The 20,060-nt window shown below is 40.8% G+C and overlaps 2 protein-coding genes across 3 annotated transcripts in view; one reads left to right on the forward strand and one right to left on the reverse strand.

The window, feature by feature from the left end:
• The window catches only part of EPHA4 (EPH receptor A4), a 125,847-nt gene extending 120,238 nt beyond the window's left edge, over nt 1-5,609 (reverse strand). For both annotated transcript variants that reach the window (XM_019753685.2, XM_019753686.2), the window contains exons 1-2: nt 5,452-5,609; nt 2,337-2,404 (exon numbers count right to left, since the gene is read on the reverse strand). In XM_019753685.2, coding sequence (XP_019609244.1) covers nt 2,337-2,404; nt 5,452-5,542 — 159 coding nt within the window. In that variant the 5' untranslated portion in view covers nt 5,543-5,609. The remainder of the gene's footprint in view (nt 1-2,336; nt 2,405-5,451) is intronic.
• LOC141571204 (uncharacterized) lies at nt 5,593-8,366 on the forward strand. The gene is made up of 3 exons (XM_074331320.1): nt 5,593-5,790; nt 6,221-7,123; nt 8,096-8,366. Exons 1-3 carry the CDS (start codon nt 5,593-5,595, stop codon nt 8,234-8,236), a joined length of 1,242 nt encoding a protein of 413 aa, XP_074187421.1. The 3' UTR covers nt 8,237-8,366.
• The last annotated feature ends 11,694 nt before the right edge of the window (nt 8,367-20,060 follow it).

Below are 20,060 nucleotides of genomic sequence, written 5' to 3' on the forward strand. Positions count from 1 at the left end.
AAATAAGATTTCTCTGTCTTTTTAAAAAAAATAATAACAACGACAAATAAATGTCATTATTGGGTAAAATTCTAATCCCAAATTTCCAGCCAAGAAAGATGTGATCTGTTCTAACTGTAAGTAGAGATTTCAAAATAATCAAAAGACTCAAATATGCTTTACCGCTCAGCTAGGAAGAACTTTTGAAAGGCAATTCATCCCTATTTGGTAGACATCTAATTCGTCCACCACTCTAGGCGTGAAAAAGTCCTCTTCAATTACAAAATCTAGAGATTAATTAAACTTTTTACAATTTGGGACATAATTTCTCAATGGCTACTATGTATTTTGGAATGACTATTTCTCTTATGCACAAGTAAAATTTAATTTCTAACCCCACGCAGTAATACTTAAAATGTTACATACAGAATATTTAAGGACAGGAAAACTCTGTCTACATTCAGCCCATAAAAAGTTCTCGGTTGTGTACAACAATCAGTATGCATGTTTTTTTTAGAGACCTCAAGAGAGAGCAGTTTTGTGTCTAGAAAACATGACCAGGTGCTTTTTCAGCAGTTTGAGGGAGGGGGTGGGGTGGAGGTGGGGGGAAGCCTGCAGCATATTAAATCGCAATAAAAGCTTTCCAGAAACTAGATAGACCATAGATTGTACTACAAAATGTATCACCCTTTGCTTTTAAATAGGTTCATGTATGTTTAGTGTAACAAGTCAGATCCAACATCATACATGATGCATTCTCTCTCTTCAAACTTCAGAGCAGCCAGTAAGAAAAACAAGGCTCATTAAAAATTTTAATGGAAATTCTGACACCTTCAATCCTCAATTTTACGGACAGTTCTAATACATTCAACCTACAGAGCAATAGCCCTGGTGTAGCATGGGAAAGCCTTCCCAAATCAGTGACCTTTCCAGGGTATAGGATTAACAAGAGTCTGACTCTCACAAGATAAAGCTGTACCTTTCTTCGCATTCAAAGGATGAGGGCAATTGCCTGCAATCAGTGGTGAATACAGCCTGTCTACACTGCCAGAGGCCTGCCAATCATTCTCCCTCCCTTTAAAAAAAAATGGTTTTGAGGGCAGACTGGAATTTTTTTCAACAGAGACCCAACCAACTGCAGTCAAGTTCAGGCAGAAAAACAGGAAGGCAGGGCAATCTCCGTTTTATTTCAAATGGATTACAAGACCTGCTTTGGGAAAAGACCGCTTAAAATTCTCCATTTTCATGACTATTTCTTGCCTTGTCTTATTTTTGAAACCTGTCTTCTATAACATTTTTTATGGATCTTAATTTTTTAAAAACCTTTTATTGCTTATTCAGTGGACAGAATGAAGCACTATACTGGGTGTTGGCATTACAATTTTTGCCTGGTTAAGACTCCTAATCTTTCTTTCCTCCCTATTGTTTTTAATCACTTGACTCCGTCATAGACTATCAAGCATGTAAAGGTAGGATGATATGCTTAATTTTGAAAGGATTTGAGAGTTATTTCAATTTGGCAGAAGCCAGAGATACCTGTTGTGCTGATTTCTTTCCAAACCTGATTCATTCTAACCTGTTATTAAAGGGGGAGGATAGGGTAGGCGAATGTGGCCACTGACCTAATTCTATTCTCTCAATCTTCCAGTGGAGAGAGTGATGGCAAATTTGAGAATAAAGGAACAGTGATGAGCTCCCTCATACTTTATAATCAGGCCTCCCCTTCCCCAAAGATTCAAGATTTCAGATACTTGAACTTTTCACATGCAACACCAACAATGCTCAAGTTTCTGCTGTTGTCTGCATATCCTGTGCCCCTGGAACAAGTTCATACTGCTTTCTCTCAGTGTGGAAGGGGACAGCAGCTGCATTGGGGTCGTGCTGACAGCAAGGTAAAGAGTGTCTGCTGCCTCTGCACAGAACTATATCTGCGTCAGTTACAATTAGAAGTGTTTTCTCCCTGCTCTCTTGACTTATTCATTTTCCTCATCTGGAAACAAAATGATTGCTTTAATATCAACCCTGTCAGGACTTCATAGCCATCACTGTAATAGACATAAATTCTAATTTGGTCCCCAGATTGTGTTTCTTGTCAGTATATTAGTTTTAAATAGACATCTAAGTCTATGCCTCTACCAATCTCCTAATTCTGAAAACCCTTTCTGCCCTTTTGGTTCCATGACAGACCTATCCAAGGGGAGTATAGGATTTCTGCAACAAAGCGTAATTCACTTCATAGGCTGAGGCGGAAATCTGACCCCTCACCACAATCAACAAGAATCAAGCCATTAGGACTCTTAGAAAGTTGCTAATCACTCCTTTTTAGCCTTTGGAGCAGAGAGGAACTCGGAACTTACCCCTCCCTCCAGAGGGCTCGCTATCCACCCAAGTTCTCCCTGAACGGATCTGGAATCCAATAAGGTAACTGTAAAAAAAACAAAGAAAAATAGATTAATTTCCAATTGCAAAAAGCCAATACTACAAAAACCATTTGCTTGAGCGTTTCCATATGTGCCGAGGGCGCACATATCCAACCCTGATCAAAACCTAAACTTGGTCTCACTTATGTAAATAATCATTACTCACTTGATCTTCTCCCCTCTTTAAATCTGCAAGTTCTTATTTATTTAACTTGCTTAGCATTTAAAATTCCATCCCAGGACTCAGTTGATTCATTTTCTTAAAAGGATGAATACAGAATCTCAAGTACAATTCAAAAAATAAATATATCTATGTAGGGCAGTTGCACTCCAGAGCAAAATCTGCATTCGTCTTTGTCTGGTATCTACTGGAGTTATTTGTTTTTGCAAGTTTCAGATGACCACATAACTCATCATCATGGTGACAGAGCCACAAGTGAATTCTATCTGAGAGTACTCAAAGGGTCATGAAAAGGCTCTCTCCCCTACCATTTTTCCCCCCTCCACCATCGGCCCTGGATGTGGTATCCGCTGGCTTTTTAAATATCAAAGTTTCAGAAGGGGGAATGGCAGACGTGTAGAATTAGAATGCAAATGAATGGAAGTATTCTCTTTCCCAGGTCTTTTTGAGGACAATCGGAGACTCCTTCCCCACCCAAGAGGAAATCACGGGAGTTTGAATTTTAGGTCTAGACTGCTGCCTAATAGATTTTGTAGGCTTGTGGTACACCTAAAATTGTGTGTCAAAGCTTCGGGGACCGGGAGAGAGGCTACCCAGCTGCTGTGCCCCCTCCCGGGCTGAAACAGTCCTAGGCACCTAGGGCATCGAAAAGGATGCAGTAAATTCCTAACCTCTCCACGTTTCCTTTCCCACCGAGATCTGCAGGCCTGGAGGTCGAAAGGCCCATCTCAAAGGAACCACTGAGTTATTAATTTGATCGGCGAGGCTGGCTCTTCAGGCTGGGGGAGGGGTGGGAATGGGAAGCTTTCATCCTTGCCCCTGCGCACCCCGACTCTCAATCTCGCCCCAGGCCCCTGTATTCTGCCCATTTCTCCTCTCATTTCTCCCCGAAGTCAGAGGAGTTAAAGCCAGCCTTTCTCCTGGTTTTCCCGAGAAGCCTGAATTCCTGGGGTCTGTTAATTATTTTAAAATGTAGAGCCTGCCCTGGGTCGCTCTCGCCCGGAGTTGTGCCCCCATCCCTGGCCTCATTCTCTCTTCTGGGTCCCTAGAGAAAAGCCCGCTACATCCATTTGGATTTATGTAAGGTGGATTAGGGACACAAAGGGAACAATAAGACCCAATTTACAAAAAAAGGGAGGGAGTAGAATGGGAGGGTAAAGGAGAAAAGAAAACGTGATGGGAATAAAAAGCAACAAAATGAATTAATTTTTAAGGGGGAGGAGGGGTCCGAGAGGGGGGCAACTTATCCCCCCCTTTTTTTCTTCTACCTCCGCCTACGGCTCCATCAGCGCCTTTTTGTGTCTAGGGCTCCCAAGTTTTGCTTCCAAAAAAGAAAAAAAAAGTGGGGTAAAAAAAAAAAATCTGTGCGTCTGGTGCGGGGGGGTCTTGGGGACTGCCTAACAAGTGTGCGAAGTAGTCAGGAGAAAATGGTTATCCACGATTCCGCTTAGAGAAATGACCCTGGGGCCCGAGGGACGGCAGCGGCCGAGATGGCACCTGGAGCTACGTCGGGAAAAGGGAGGCGATCGGGAGGGTGAGAGCGCGCCCCTGTCCTCCCACGCGGTGTCTGACGGCAGGTGTGTGAATCTCTCCAAGCCTCAGTCTGGCGAGCTCTGGGTACCGGCTGCCCAGCTAAAGCTAAGTTGGTTTTTGGCTCCCTCCTTCGGAGCAGGGAAAATGATAGATAGCATAGGGATGGATGGACGGATCCTGGAGAGACGGACAGACGGATGGATGGATGGATGGATGGATGGATGGATGGATGGATGGATGGATGGATGGGTGGATGGATGGATGGGGAGGGGTGAAAGAGTCGGCGAGACAGATGCAAGGGTAGATGCACAGAGACTCGAGCACGAGCACTCGCCGGAACACTCGCGCACACAATCAAGGGACTTGCGCATAGACACACAATCGTCCGCGCGCGGGTACCCACGCACCCCACACTCGCATTTGCGCGCGCGCGCACACACACGGACACACGCACACACACACGCACACTCAATTCGCTTTTCTCTGAGATCATCAGAAACTAAACGATTAACCCCCACCTCCTCGACGCAGACACACACAGTCCTTCCAGCACGTCCGCACAGACGCACAGAACACGGCACTGAGACGGGTCCAGTCGGTTCCGCACGTTCCCTCCAAACTAACCCATGTATACTCTTCTGGGCCCAAACGCAAAAACTCGAGTATATTCAACTTGCGGGTGGGTTCCCCAGGTCTGAGGGACGATGTGAGGAGCATAAGACCCCTTAGACCAGTGATCGCACCCCCGGGGCGCGGAGCCCAGCGGGGAGAAAGGTTTCTTCTGACGCCGGGTGCTAGAAATCAGGTCACTGGCGACCGGCGCGCGGCACCAAGACCGCTGCGCAGCGGAGGCCCGGCAGCCGGGTCCCGGGAAGCGCAGGGTCGTGAAACTTTGCAGAAACCAGAGCTTGCAAAGCTTTCACAGGAACCCGGGAACACCAAGCCCTCACTAAGCTCCAGGTTTCCGTTTCCCCTCGACCCGGGCTGGGGTTAGCAAGGACTAGGGCCACAGAATTAGTGTTTTAAATCCTGGGGTTGGCTCTCGTCTATTCTACCGAGATGCTGGCCTCGCTGGCGGATGCTGATAAACTTTGTCCTTTCGCTACTAACTTGGGCACCCTCGCCGCAAGCACGGATCACCGACTCCGGGCAAGCTACTCCGCTGATCCCCGCCTCCCTTTCGTGGATCCCTTCACCCCGGTCCCTTTCTCCCCAGTCGGGGCGCACCGCTCACGCCGGGATACCCTACACCCGCCGGCCTCGCGCTCCCGAGGAACATTCACCCGCGCGGATCGTCCCCTCTCGGTCCCCAACCGCAGAAAGGCTGCCCACTCTTACCTTCATTCGCGGGGTACACCCTGGAACCCGTGACAGCGTCGCAAATCCCAAAGAGAAACGAAAAGAGAACGAAATAGAATATCCCAGCCATGGTTCGCTGGTGCCAACGCTGCTCCTGCCGCTTCTATCCCAGTGGAATAAATGCTTAAGTTAGGAGTGCAGCAGGCTGAAGACATTGCCAAGGGGGTGTGCCCCGTCCGTGACGTGCACCCGCCAGTCCGGGGCCTGCGGCCAATGGTTGTGCAGACGGGGAGGCCTGGCCCCCGCCCCTACGAAGCCGAGCCCGTCTTTAGGCCCCGCCCCTCCGGTCTCGGCGGGGTGCGAGTTCTCCCCCAGCTTGTGAGAGCGAACTCCGCGGGGGTCCCCGCCCCTGCCCGCGGAGGCGGCGGGGTCCCCAGACGTCACCTCAGGGGACCAGCCTCTGGGCGATGGAAGGAGCTTCGAAAGACTCTGAATTGATTGGGGGGAGCTCGAGGAAAGGTTAGCAAATCCTTTTTACCCCCACGGAAGGTTTGAGGTGGAGGAAAAGGCTCTTTTATTACAATAAAATAAATATGAAGTTGACCTGCCTCTTTGCTGTTGCTCTTTTTTGAGGGTAGAAGTGTTCACATCTCGCGCGCCCGGGCTGGGGGTGCACACTCCTGCGCACGTCCACAGCTACCCTCTGCTACCTTGCCCTGTCTTGTGTCTTTATGGCGCATCTCCACAAGAAATGCTTTTTGAAGGGAGTTTTGTGGCTTAATTACCCCTTTCTTCCCGGGATCCCCAGCCGCCTGGAAAGAGGGGACCTAATCGGTACCCAACGTCGAGTGCAGCGCCTGGCCGGAAGCAGAACTCAGTCACTGTCTCCAGAGACAGGAAAAATGGCTTTCTAGCAACAGAGAAGCCTCCTCTAGTCCCATCTCGGCGCTCACGCTGTGGGTTTCATTCCGGTCCCGGGACAGGACTCCCCACCGCGGCAAGACGCCCCGAAAGGGCCCTGGCTGCAGGGAACCAACTGCGTGTTGGCGCGGAGGATAGAAGCGAAGGGCATAGCTATGTAGGGAATGGGGACCTGCAGCTGCCCAGACATCGCAAACGGGAACTCAGAAGCTGCCGGGAGCGGTCTGCTGCGGCTCTGCTCTCGGACCGCAGCCCGCGATGGTCGGGACAACTGTCCCTCCCTGCCTCAAGAGACGGTGGTGCGAAGCAGGACCCGCAGAAATTTGCGCAGCTGCCCCAGCCGAGGTGCCGCAGGAGTCACTGCCGACCCCCTGGGGCGCTGACACCTTGGGCCGTCGTCCATCCCCCAGTGCTCGGGCCGCGGGTGCAGCCACCTGAGCTCCGTCCCGCCACCGCATCGCAGCCGGCGATGCAGGGACCGGCCCCCGACGCGACTCCGTGCGTTTCTGCGGAAGTTTGCAGGGGCCTGGATTACAGACGAAGCCTCCCTCTTTCCCTCCTCCTAGGCTGCCCCTCCTCTTGCTCCCTCCGGGGTTGGGCCGGGTTTTCCTCCGGAGCCTGGGTCCCAGCGGGAGGGCGATCTCCGCGCGGTGGAAGCGCCTTTTGGTCTTTGGCAGCGGCTCATCGTGAACCAACTGCGCCACCTGCCGGCCATATGCGGGAGTACGCGACGCCGGCGGAAGGGCAAGCGGACAAAGACCGCAAAGCGCAATCCGCAACCCGCAGAGAGGTGGGTTGGTGAGGCATCTTTTCATCCACCCGCCCAAGTCCTGCGCACCCAGGCAACCCCTGCGGTGTGGTGGCAGGAGGCGGTGGAGAGGACCGGGAGTCCTGTTACGCTCCTCGCCAGCTAGATTACGCAAAACGGGATCGAAAAGTCAACATCCCAGGGGTTGCCTGAGTAGCTGGTGTCCCTGAAAAAAGAATCCTAAAGTGGAAGGGGTGCAGAACGCTGTGGAGCAGAGAGCAGATCGCGGCCACGATTTGAGGTCATTGGCCTGCGCAGCATACCGTGTCTTCTCCGTGGCGGGACAGCTGCACCCGTGCAAACTCAGACCCGGGGTAATAAGATGGGCAACTTTTTGCTCCAGCGCCCTTGGCAAGACGCTGGGCAGTAGTTGTGAGTCAGTGGACAAGAGCGACAGCTTGTGCGGCTTCAGGCATTTGGGCATTTCAGTGCGAGACCTGCTGAAATGTCACACTGAGGAAGTGGATGTCAGTTATTGCAGCTACTGACTTCACAAGTAAAAAGGGGGCGAAATGCACACGGGGGATATGGTATATGTATGTGTGTATAAATTATTTAAAATAACTGCACGAAATTCCTTTAAGGAATGCGTTTCCAGGTTCTTTCATGTGTCTTCCTGAGCTTGAAGATGATGAGTATTGGTCCCTGTCATTTGGTACACAGTATCAAAAGGGAAAGCCATCCGAACTCTGTTTAAAACATTCGAAACGATAGTTGCTGGCTGCCTCTCTGCAGGAGCTTGAGTTTTGCATGTATGTATGGTTGAAATGGGAAATTGACTGCCTGCCGCCTTAAAAACAGTAAAATTTCTGACACATACCATTTTTTTCTCCTGGTATACACATTCTGAATATTAAACAAAGTCTTTCCAGCCGCAGCTGCCTGAACGCAGGCTTGATATGCTAGGGTACATTTAGTGACTTCCCATTTTTCCTTCCTCTTTTCCCTTTTTAGACCTCAGAGCAACCCAATAATCTGGAGATCCAAGAGACAGGAAATTCCTACTGGGAAAAACTGAACTATAACTTCCTCTTGAAAGCAGTACGGGGTGGAAGACCAGGAATGAGCTGTGGAAAATTCTTCTGTCCATTTTGACTACCTAGAGGAAAAGTGTTCTAATCTGACACCATTTCTCCTAAAAACAGGGCAACATGAAAAAATGATGGTGACCACGATCCACCACCATTGCAGAACTCCCCCCCACACACACTTAATTGGAAAACACCCATGAATTTTCAAACACTTGAGAGCGTTTATAACAAATCAATTGTCTAGTGGAATCACAAGCATGCACTAGAATACCACACTTTTAAAAAGTACCTAAATCACCTACTTTAAAGATAAAGTAACTTGATTCTTGAGTAAAAACCCCCCAACTGCTATAAGAATTTGAGGGTATTTTGAATCCATTAAGAGATATGTCAAAATATATATGCTTCTAAGCTTAAGGAACATAGTAATTAAATAATTTGAAAATTTCCATATACTTTTCCCTTTTTTGTACAGTACCGACAACAAAGACTTGAGCTGCAAAGTATATTTTAAATGGTGAGTTGAATTAAGGTTGAATTTCAAAGGTATTTCTAAAGACATTTTAAAACAGCACCAAGTCTCCCAGTGTTTCCACCTCTACGTGGAGAGCCAATTTCACCAAAGTAATGAGAAAAGGGCCTTTGACCTGTGGACAAATAAGCAACGATAAAGAGAATGCATGGAAGCCTAGAGAGAGAGTGACTATGAGAAGGTGAATGCCCTCTGCCTTTTACTAGACACTCTGCCAGGTTTGTTTTAGCTAGTTTAGTGGGACTTCCCTGGATATCAGCATTATTAACAATAAAATGGAGCCTCCAACATGGCTGCAAAGACTCTGTCATTGCCAGAACAAGAGTTTTCAAGACAGACACATCCTCGATTTAACTTATATCTTGTCTTCTACTAGCTGTGTGTCTTTGGGTAAGTTACTTAACTTCTCTGAGATATGGTTTCCTCACCTGCAAATTGTAGTTGAGATGTGATTCTTCTAAAAACTGAATGAATTTTGGACAGCACGGAGTGTAGTATCTGGCACATGGTAGGCAGTTATTACTGTCAAATAATATTTCATTAAGAACTATTTAATAGCTAATAATTTAATATTAGTAATTTAATATTATTAAATGCAAAATCATTGATTCAGCTTAAATCTTCCCTTCCATGAGGAAACCAGGCACTGTGATTTACCTTTTGAGCCCCCTGAGAGGAGAATGCTTAATTTCACCAACATCTGCAGTAGCAGAAGAAAATAAATTCTAAATTATTCCCTTCTTTCATTGTTCATTTGTGACAGCTCACACTCAACTTATATTCCTAAGTGATTCTACTGGTTTTGAACCTAAGGAATGGATCTGTCTCCAAATATAATAGTTTCAAAAAGAATTAAGTGAAATGTGATGTGAGGAATCAAAAATCTCATAACCAAATCAAAAGATTGGTGATAATGAATAACCAAAACTCTGCCTGACGAAATATTCACCTTTGTCAGAACAACACTCCTTATCATGAGCTAGCATCTGAACTATAGTAACCTGGAACATTTGGTGGGTTTCCTCGGAGCTGTAAGTTTCATCTTTTGATCTCTAGGCTTTGGTACTATTTCTTATGCAAAGAAGAAGCAGGACTCTTGTTAGTCCTTTAAATCAGAGTGGGAAAGATGGGAACAGGGCTCAGGTTTTGAGTCAGAAGCGTGAGAGAACAAGACATAGGAAAAGTCTTTTGGGGTCACCGAGATGGAAAAGGATAAGAAAGAAAAGCTGAGTTTTCAAGAGGGCAAGACTTTTCTGAAACTATTTGGTACTATACCTAAATTTTCATTCAGTTGTAACAAACATTTCTCAAGCACCTATTATGTGCCAAAAACCACTTAAGATGAGCATTTAAGATGTCAGAGGTTTCTTCTGAGCACTGAGCATGCATGACGCCCACTGTGAGGGGATGTGGGACCCAAGCAGGAACTTTACTTCTCCTGGGTGGCTGCAGACAGGGAGGTGCAGAGAGAGGAAGACACTCCCTTCAGTCTGGCAAAAACTCTAGATCCCTAGAACTAAATATTTTGTAGAGAGGATGAATTTTTCACCAGGGGAATTCAGAGGAGATCATGTGCATCTGTTTTTGGCTGTATTGGGAATGTGAGTTAAATATCAAAACTATGCTTAATTTTCAGGCATAAAAGCCATTCCCGCAAAGAAATACAAAATGTTTTTTTACTTGGAAGCCCTCAATACAACATCTATGAAGTGGCCTTCACTCATTCTAACTCCAAATGCCAACATAAACCTTCAAGTTACAGCCATAAAATATTTCAGCTATTAAATACTTGAATATTTAATAACTAGGTTGATTTATGATCATTAAAAGAGCTTTCAGAATTATAGTTGTTTCATAATGAAAAACTAAAGATAATATATATGTGAATAACATAAACTGGTATAGTTTTTTAGCCATTTTTAAAAGAGAAATAATTATCTAGTTAGAGAACCAATTTATGTGAATACTGTCACAGCTCCTCTTTTTTTCTCTTTTCTTTTTGAAAAACAATGTGTAATTGCAATGACATGCTGTAAGTAAGAAAAAAAATACATATGTGACCATGAACATAATTTATGATTTACTACATAATGAGAATGTAAGTTTGGAAACCTAACTTTTCTTTCCTCCATCATAGTCCAAAGCGGAGTACTATGTTACAGAGGATTTATGTCTCAAGCATTTATTTTGTACTTTTAAAAGTTCTTTGAGTATTCTAAAGATGTCTAAAATGACAGATAATGTACTTTCATGTAAAATATAAATCCTTTACATGCTTTTTTAGATAATGGAAATTTATAAGCACACTTATAGAGCAAATGCTACTTTTGAAATTGTATTTATATTTTATTTCTTTGACCTAATCATTTATGCCAATTGGTAAATTAAAAAAAAAAAAAGCCTATTGCCTGCAAAAAGCCTATTGTGCTCCTTGACCATTCATTCAAAAGAACTAAAGAGGAAACTCGGTATGGGTTTTTTTCTTGAATAATATTCTACTTGAGCTCCACTGTAAATTAATGCAACCTTATTAAAATCAATTGAACATAAACTCTCTATGTAAAGAAATACAAAAGAGAGATTTATAAACATGGTTTGGTTAGAACTGGAATTATTTGGGGACTTTCTGGACATATAATGTTTAAAAACAATGAGGCATTCATATAAAATAAATGTTAACTCAAGAGTCTGTATACATACATACATCATACAACTTTAAAGTATACTCTGTAAGCAGCTTTCTTCGCCTTAGTTATACGTGGAATCACTTTTTCTTAGAACTTGACTATCTCTGCACAAATAAACTGGCTTAAATTCAGGCAGACAATGAGTTATTTGAAGTAGAGAGGTAAAAAGAAATTCAGTTAGTAACGGATCATTTGACTCAAACTGACATTTAAAGTATATCAACTCAATCATTTGTTTTTCTTGTTATTCAATTCTATGCATACACACCCCAGGTTTTCTTTTTGCTGGGCAATGAGAGAATGAGTTAAAAACTTAGGCATTAAAATACAGAGAATGGTATTTTCATGAGATTTATTATTTAAATTTGTGACTGTGTGTGAAAATAGCACTCTGAGAAGGATCCCCTTAACCATTTCTATCTGGATTAAAGACCGAGTTATCTTAGTTTGGGATAAAACTTTTTTCTATATGGAACATTTCTACATTACAAATATTGTAGGTGGGGTTTACTTAGACACTGAGGATTAACTGAGGATAATATGTATGTCATCACTTTTAAGTCTCAATCCCCTTCCTCTCCTGCAGCTCTGAATGAAAACAAATTTGAATGCAAACACTCTCAGGTGATTATGCGACGGATTCCAACATACGTTAACTTGAAGAGCGAGGTCCCATCGCTGCAACCCAACCTGCCTATTTATGTTACATTAGACACCTATCAGAGGTAATTGAACATCGGTAGGAAATTAATTAAGTCTGTTCCACTAAATGGTCAGTTTACTGCAGCTCAGTAAAGCTGGGCCTCACTTCCTCTGTGTGTCTCATTATGTTCTCATCTGAAACTTTTATAGTTTTCACTTGGATTATTATCATTTAAATTACGTCGATAAATGCCTAGTTGTGCCCATTCTGCTTAGCCAGCCACCCTGGTCAAGTTACTCCAAGAATGACATTTGCAATGTGGAACTCACTTCAAAGGTTGAACTGAAAAGGTAATGAGGAAATTCAGGATGCCTTGCGTCTTCCCACTGACAGTTTTCTTTAGCAATGCACTTCTTGTGCCACTTTACAGTGTGTATTTATGTGTTATAGATATCCATCTATTTATAAACTCGAGTACTTGTTTTAGAATCCTGACTTCGATTAAAAATAAGATTAGCCCGCTTTAAGTCTCCTAAAGCCTTCTAAGTCTGGAAAGGTCTGTGATTTAGAACCTTCCTCTTGCTGTATTCTGATTTAATCTGCTCAGCTCTCTGTTTTTTTCCATGTCCACCTACACACAGCTGTCTATCTCCCTGCAACCTTTTTACTGTCAGTCAAGTGACAGCCTGGGATGGAAGCTTTGTTTCCCCAAGCCTCCTGAGCCCAGCACTACATTTAGATGGAAAGAGTGGGGGGCCACAACCAATTCTTTCAAAGCTGGGGGTGGGAGACTACTGGTGGGAGGGTTTTGATGCATGGCCCTTCAGAAACTGCTTTTTCCAACATAGGCAAAAAATGCAAACACATATGCCAACCCCCCGCATCAGTAACCAAAGGCCAACGTAACGTGAAATTATCCCGGGAGAGCAAGCATTCCAAGGCTTGTTGATGCAAAGAATAAAGCACCCTTGCTGAAATTTATCAGGGCTTGGTGCCCACGAATAGTGCTAGTTTCTCTCCTAGGGTGAGGGAACACATGTGTCTAGCTTCCCTTTTCTTGGATTGACTGATTCTTAGCTGACCTGTAAGTACTAACATTTCTTCATAAAATTACGTGAGAGTATTTGTTCTTGCTAATTGGAGAGTAGCTGGAGGAATGTTCTGCTTATGACTTTGTACAGATTGCATCCTGTATAATTTAATGTCTTAATATCAGAGGGAGGCTGCATCCTGGAATATGAAACCACACTATTGAGACATTTCTATTTGTACAGCAGATTACTTCCCCGAAAAGTCAGATAGGTCATTAGCATAAATTGAAATTTTGATCTCTAGAAAGAGAGCCTGAATTAAGATATAGGCCTTATTTTAATTACTTTGTTTTTATTTGGTGATATCTGCATTCTAATTATGAGTCTCTTCACTTTGACAACATATTCCTGACCAGCTAAAGTCGTCGTATCTTTAACAAAATTTTCCAAGTTTATGTGAAAATCACTAGGAGCCCTGCTATCCTCCAAACAGATTAATTTTCACCTTCTCATTGGAAATGAAATATATTTGCCTCCATTTCAGTTAAGGTACATGTCACTTAACGTATAGAATACATTATAACATAGTATAATGCATTATACTTTACTTTTTGTATTAGCTAGCTATACTCACGTTTTACTTTCATTGTGTTTCTACTTTTAGTTTTGTTGTACTGGAGATAAGAACACATAAAAGAGAAAAGTGTGACTGATACAAATTTGAGTATTATAGTTCATTGTCCTATATAAATGGTCTGTTTCGCTGTCTTTCTGGGAGCGCTGTCACTTGTAACAATTGGGTTTCTCGTCTACCAAGCAAAAGGCAGCAGTTGTTCAGGGGCAAGAGTATAACCAATAAACCAGAGTAAAGAATTTTATAACCCTGGAGTTTATTTGGGATGTTAACACAGATGCTTGGCAAATCCACTGGGAATGTTTCACAAATGTTTGATTCACCAGTGCCTTAAAGCAGTTGAGTGTAAAGCTAATAATTACCAAGAAAATAATTTTGTGATTTTTTTTTTTTCTGAACCCAGCTAACCTTCAAAAACAGTGCTTCTTCTGGTACGTAGTATAAAAAAAATAGAACAAGTCTAAAAGTAAAGAATTCTGGAAAATCATACAAACACAGCTCACACACACACACACACACCTCTGAAGAACAACAGAGATAGTAAAGACTTTAACTTTTAATGTTAAAGCCATATTATTGATTATTCTCAGTTTACATAGATTCTTCATCAAAGATTATTTGCCTCTTTATTATTCTATAATATGTTTTGCTCTTCATGTTTTGATAAAACACACATGCATAATTTAAACCTAATATCACTTAGAGTTCAACTTTTTTGACAGTTGATTAATTTTCAAAATGATAAAATCGGTGAGAACAAATGAAGTAGTACTTGGAATTAATATTTTAAAACTCTGGAAACTCCCCACCTCCCATAAATTACACTTACTCGTGGATAGAAATAGGCTTTTAGTAAACTGTCTTCTTAGTAAGATAATGTCAAGAATACTATTGGTCTTTAGATTTCAATTTGGGTTGGTTTGGTGTATTTAAATACAAAGTGTGCCTCTGGATTATCTGTACAAATTTCACACACACATATGCACACACATAGGAACAAACTCATACAAATCTAGAAATACACTTGGTAAGCCACTGAAGTTCATTATCTCTAAAGAATATTACTCGGAATAATACCATCTTGCCTTCTAACTCAGAATAAATGCAATTTATATGGGGGGAGGAAGGAAGGATGGTTGACTGTTAAAGAAAAAATAAGCTCCGTAAAAATTGGCATCTGTATAAAATTGCCTCTTTAAACCTCAAAATAAGTTATTGATTTTTGCTTTTAGGTCCATATTATTGAATTTCTTTTTAATTCTTTCTTCACCATGGAAAAATACATTTTCCATTTATGTTCTGTGTATTTAATTTGGGAAATAATAACCATAAAAATGAATTTCAGTAGGTAGTCACACTGTGTGTGGAGGGGTGTTTTCCTGCATATGTATTCCAAATAAATTAGGTTGTGATTAATCTATTCAATAAAATAAAATTGAACTAGCTGATGGTGAAAATTTTCCCAACACTTTGGAAGGTTTACTTCTTTTCTGTGACCAGATAGGATTTGCATTGACTTTCCTCCTGGGGCACATCCATTATAGCCATTTGGGGAATAAATTCAGATTTTCACACAATTACTTGCTTGCTGTCAAACCAAAATGAATGGCCTTGTGTTATACCATATTGGACAAACGTGCCCACCTCTCTAAACAGAGTATCTAATTACATTCTCCATTGTCTCTGCAGTGGAGTTTTGATTTAAGGAGCTTAAAGATTGTCCCCCAAACCACCGACCTTTGCTTCTTTTAGTTGATTATTTGCTCCCAACAAGAACAGGAATAAAACCCCAAACAAACACAAATAAGTTAGCTAATTGTCAGCAACTGTGCTTAAAGGTTAGATGGTTCAGAATGTCCAAATTGGTGATTAAAATGTGGGTTAGAGAAACAAATGCTTTTATATTTTATCTGGATCTCACTTTTCTTCAGGAATCAAGGATAATTTAGAATTGGCTGACCTTTCAAAAAACATGGTCAGAATTACGTATTGTGTAAAAATCTATTTCTTCATGGTTATAGTGTAGTGATTGAATGACAGATTTAATGTTGAAAGTTTTGACCATTTGAACGTGGCCTCAATTGCCCATGACATGTGATTTGTAACTTTACTGAGACTCAAATTCAAGTTTCGCATTTTATGGACAAAGCAAGAGAGGGAGTCACTTAATTAAAGGATCCTAACTGTCCATCCAATATTTATCCTCATCTGAGCCCTCACTTTTTCTGCTCTTCATCTCACACACAGTACTTTTCATTATGTCCCAGTTTCTTTATCTGTAAGTGGGGGAGTCAGGATTGTTATAGGAGTTAATTAAGATATATACAGCCATAAACAGAATACCTGACACAAAATTATTGTTTGCCATTAATATTATTGTGTCTTAATTTGGTGTTCAATGGGTGAGGTACTGGGTAATTAGGGCAACTCATTTTTTAACAAATTGAACCATATGTTTCTATTATTTAATATAATTGTCTGAGATGGTTTTAAAGAGCATCACGAGTACTTTCCTGCCAAAGATTACTGTTTCTATTGTCATTAGTCTTAACTTCAGAGGTAGACTCATTGTGAGTCCACAGAGAACTGTCTTCTTTCCAAGTATCATATCTTGCAGAGACTAACCTGTTTTTATAGCTATAGATTTTATGTGTTAGGCTTCATCTGTTGCAGAATGCGTGTGTGTACATGTGTGTGCATGTGGGCATGTACACATACACTGCTTTTTTGTTTGGCTGTCACAAAGTATGAGCCATTACTTCTTTCTTATACCTGAAATTTATATTGAAACATAGATGTCAGTCAAAATTGCTCTCTCCCAAACACAGATGACAAAATCTTAACTCATGGAATGTGGACTCTGTTTATAATATAACAAAGCAGAGCAGGGAAATTAAATAATTTAGCTCAGGGTGCCACATAAACTCATTAAACAATGAAAGGAATGAACTATTAGAAAGCAAGAGTCCTGGATTCCAAATTGCTTGATGTTGGACAAGTAATCACATCTCTTTAAGCCTCAGTTTCCAATCTATGGTTCCTTTCAACTCTAATATAATATAATCCTACTTCTAGTGATTGCCACACTTTTTTCCTTGGGGGCAAATAAAGCTTCATATTCAATCACTTCAAAGTAATTCTCTGCTATTCATAAACAAAGCAAACACTGAATGAGTCATATGAATCTTTTTTTGTATGTAAAATCTTGAGTTCTGTAAAAATTCTATAAGGAGAATAGCTAAAACTTATTTTGCATTTTATATTAAAAAGCTCTGTTTTTCAAAATTACATTAAAAACTCAAACCTATTAAAGAAATATGAAATGCTCTGTATGTTTAACTTTTGTTGTAATGTTAACCTTTATTGTGCTTATGAATGCAAGCTTATGATTTCATAATTCACAGCTAGAGGGTCTTCATAAATAAAATCCACTTAGATCTGCATGTTTCAAATAACAAGACAACAAGCTACCAACAGATGGATGCATTTTTAATTAGTCAATCCATTGCTATCTTTTAGTTAGAAAAATTTCTTACAGGTTGTAATAAAATCATTGGGTGCAAAAATAAGGACTATCTGAGAATCACAGTTTTCCTAAAAGAATTATATATTTCAATACTTTGATAACCTATTCAGATTTTGTATAGAGATAAATTAAACTAAATTATTGGTGGAAAAACAAATCAAGCGAAATACTTTGAGGCTATTGTAAATCTGAGATGTGAATAAAATTGTGATCAGTATCTACTTGCAGTTATGTTTAGTGATTTTAACTGAGTTAAGTAAGCCAGTATGATCCAAATCAATTCAAGGCTGTTTTTGAAATATTGTAAGGAAAAATATACAATATTATGCTACAATTTTTAATTTGCATTATTCTGACAAAAAACTTTTTAAAAGATGCTGTTTGTTTTGGAAAAATTGCTGTAAAAATGAGAAGATAATATTTATCAAAAGAAGCCAGATGCAAAAATGTGAAAGGTTTTCAGAGATTATATTGGGTGGTTCCCAATTTTAAATGACTGTCTTTTTCTAAAAAGAGAAAAAAAAAAAACATAGTCTATCAGATTATGTCTTCATATGCACAGAGCAAAGGGAATGGAGAAATGAAGTAATTATTTCCATAATTCAGGCACTTAGATTTTTCTTTTGAAATATACAAATGATTGATATGATAATTTTGAGTGAATTAGACAAATTACTCTTTCACAGTTTGCCTTCTCATTACACGAGTAGATACAATCTAAGTGTGCATGTAACATTTATAAATGCAGAACACCAAACTCTTACTTACGGTACTTTTCAAGATTCATTCAATTATATATAATCACTTGCCTTTGGCAACACGGATAGCAACAATTTATCATCCTCTTTTTCAAAGGCACCTGTTTAGAACTTTCCCTCTGGGGCCTTGTAGCATTTGCTATACAAAAGATTTCAATGTATGACACTAGACCATTATAACCACACAACTATTGCTGATCACAGTGGCATATACGGATATGAAATATAGGTGACAATGCAAACATTGAGCTTAGAAATAAATGAATAATGAGTTTCACAATATTTTATTAGTCTATTTTATAAAATGTGTTAATAGAAAGATAGTATATGCTTCTGCAGAAGCTACCCCAAACAAGAAAACATCAGTCCCAAATGGGAAATGAATGGATTGTTTCTATAGAAAACCTGATGACAATTTGCATAAATTTTTCATTTTAATTGATTACATCTTTACAAGTTGGAAACATAGTATAGAAAAGAAAAATAAGTATTCAAAGCCTTCAAATGGTCTACTAAGAAATCCAGGTATAGAAACCAAGAGAGCCTCCTGGAATCTATCTCATTGTTTTGATGAAAACTGTGTATATAAAACTAGGGGGTACCTTTTGCTTTCAGAAAATGAATAAGGAACAGATTCATTGAGCATGCCTGAGGCAAGATGCTTTAATATTAATAATAAAGAGAGAGGCAGAAGACCTGTTTAACTTACTGTTCCTTCTTTTTCACTGCGATGAAGAGATAGGCTTTCATACTGGGAAAGCAAGGAAAAAAGATTGAAAATGTAAGCAGTCAGCAATTAGGTCCAGTATTAGATACCAGACTACACTGGTATCCAAGGCAGATACAGTTTCCCCAGGATGGGGGAAGAGAAAGAGGAGAATTGAGAACAACTCTCTAAATAACTATAAATCTCCAAGTACAGTTGAACTCTTTCCTAGGAAAATAAAATAACTTCTACAATTGAGAAATCATGGTTGATAATTTTAAAGACACACTAAGAATTAATGGGTTGTGGAAAAACTTGCAAATGACAAAAGGCATCCTGTTATTTGAAAAGTGAAAAGGTTGGACTACAGAAATTATAAACCAGCAAGATTAATAAGGCTTTCTGGCAAAATGTCCTAGCAGTCCTCACAGGTTACTAAAGACATAGTTTGGGAACACATATGGGGCATCAGTAGGCATCAGAATTGTTTCACCAAATTTAAGTCATACCTCAGTACTTCAAAAATTTCTGGCACATAGTAGACACACAATAAAGAGTTGCCAAATGTTATTTTTTCTGGTAGAACAGACCATGAAGTATCTTGATTTTAGAAAGATAGTTGACAAAGTCTCTCATATTTTAACGGACAAGATGGCTCTATCTAGGTCAACACATTTATCAGTGATTAAGATGATAGCAAAACTGATTAATAGCATCTTTGGTACACAACTGACAAGAATAGCTAATTTACTGAGCAAGAACCAGACTTAAAATTTTCTTGGTACACTGGAATAGTAGAATGAAGCCCCCAAAGTGAAATTTTATTAAGAGAAACATTAAGTCTTGGGTTTCAATTTTAAAAGATTAATTACGTAAGTCTGTAACAAAGAAGCTAGGACTTCATACCAGTTTATATATAAAAAAAAAAGATCTGTTAGGTTTAATGGATAAAAAGCTCCAATGTGTCAACAATGGGAGATCGGAGATAAGACAACAAAAGCAGTTTTAGGCTTAAATAAACCAAACTCTAGAGTCCAGATGAAAAGATGGAATGCTCTTATCATCTTCTACTCAGTGTGTACCACATCTGGAATTGGGTGTTCTTTTCTGGGTTCCACATTTTTGCAGGGACATTGACAAATGGCAAAAATCCGGAAGGGGACAACAAGGATAGTTGGGCCTCAAAGCCATGATTTATGAGAAATTGTTGAGGGGAGTGGGTAATGTTTAACAAAGAGGAGCTTAGTGTAGCAGACCATGACAGCTGTCTTCAAGTAAATGGAAGACTGTCATGAGGAAGCCCTCCTTACTCTATTTTGTTCCAAGGGCAGAACTAAAACCAGCGGGAGCTTTGATAAGGAAGCAGATTTC

Source organism: Rhinolophus sinicus, linkage group LG01 (genome assembly GCF_036562045.2).
Source record: "Rhinolophus sinicus isolate RSC01 linkage group LG01, ASM3656204v1, whole genome shotgun sequence".
Lineage (NCBI taxonomy): Eukaryota > Metazoa > Chordata > Mammalia > Chiroptera > Rhinolophidae > Rhinolophus > Rhinolophus sinicus.

Coding starts and splice junctions, on each gene's coding strand:
- LOC141571204 (XM_074331320.1), top strand. CDS start 5,593: ATGCTTAAGTTAGGAGTGCAGCAGGCTGAAGACATTGCCAAGGGGGTG. Junction 5,791..6,220: donor TGCGAGTTCTCCCCCAGCTT/GTGAGAGCGAAC, acceptor CGGGATCCCCAG/CCGCCTGGAAAGAGGGGACC. Junction 7,124..8,095: donor AATCCGCAACCCGCAGAGAG/GTGGGTTGGTGA, acceptor TTCCCTTTTTAG/ACCTCAGAGCAACCCAATAA.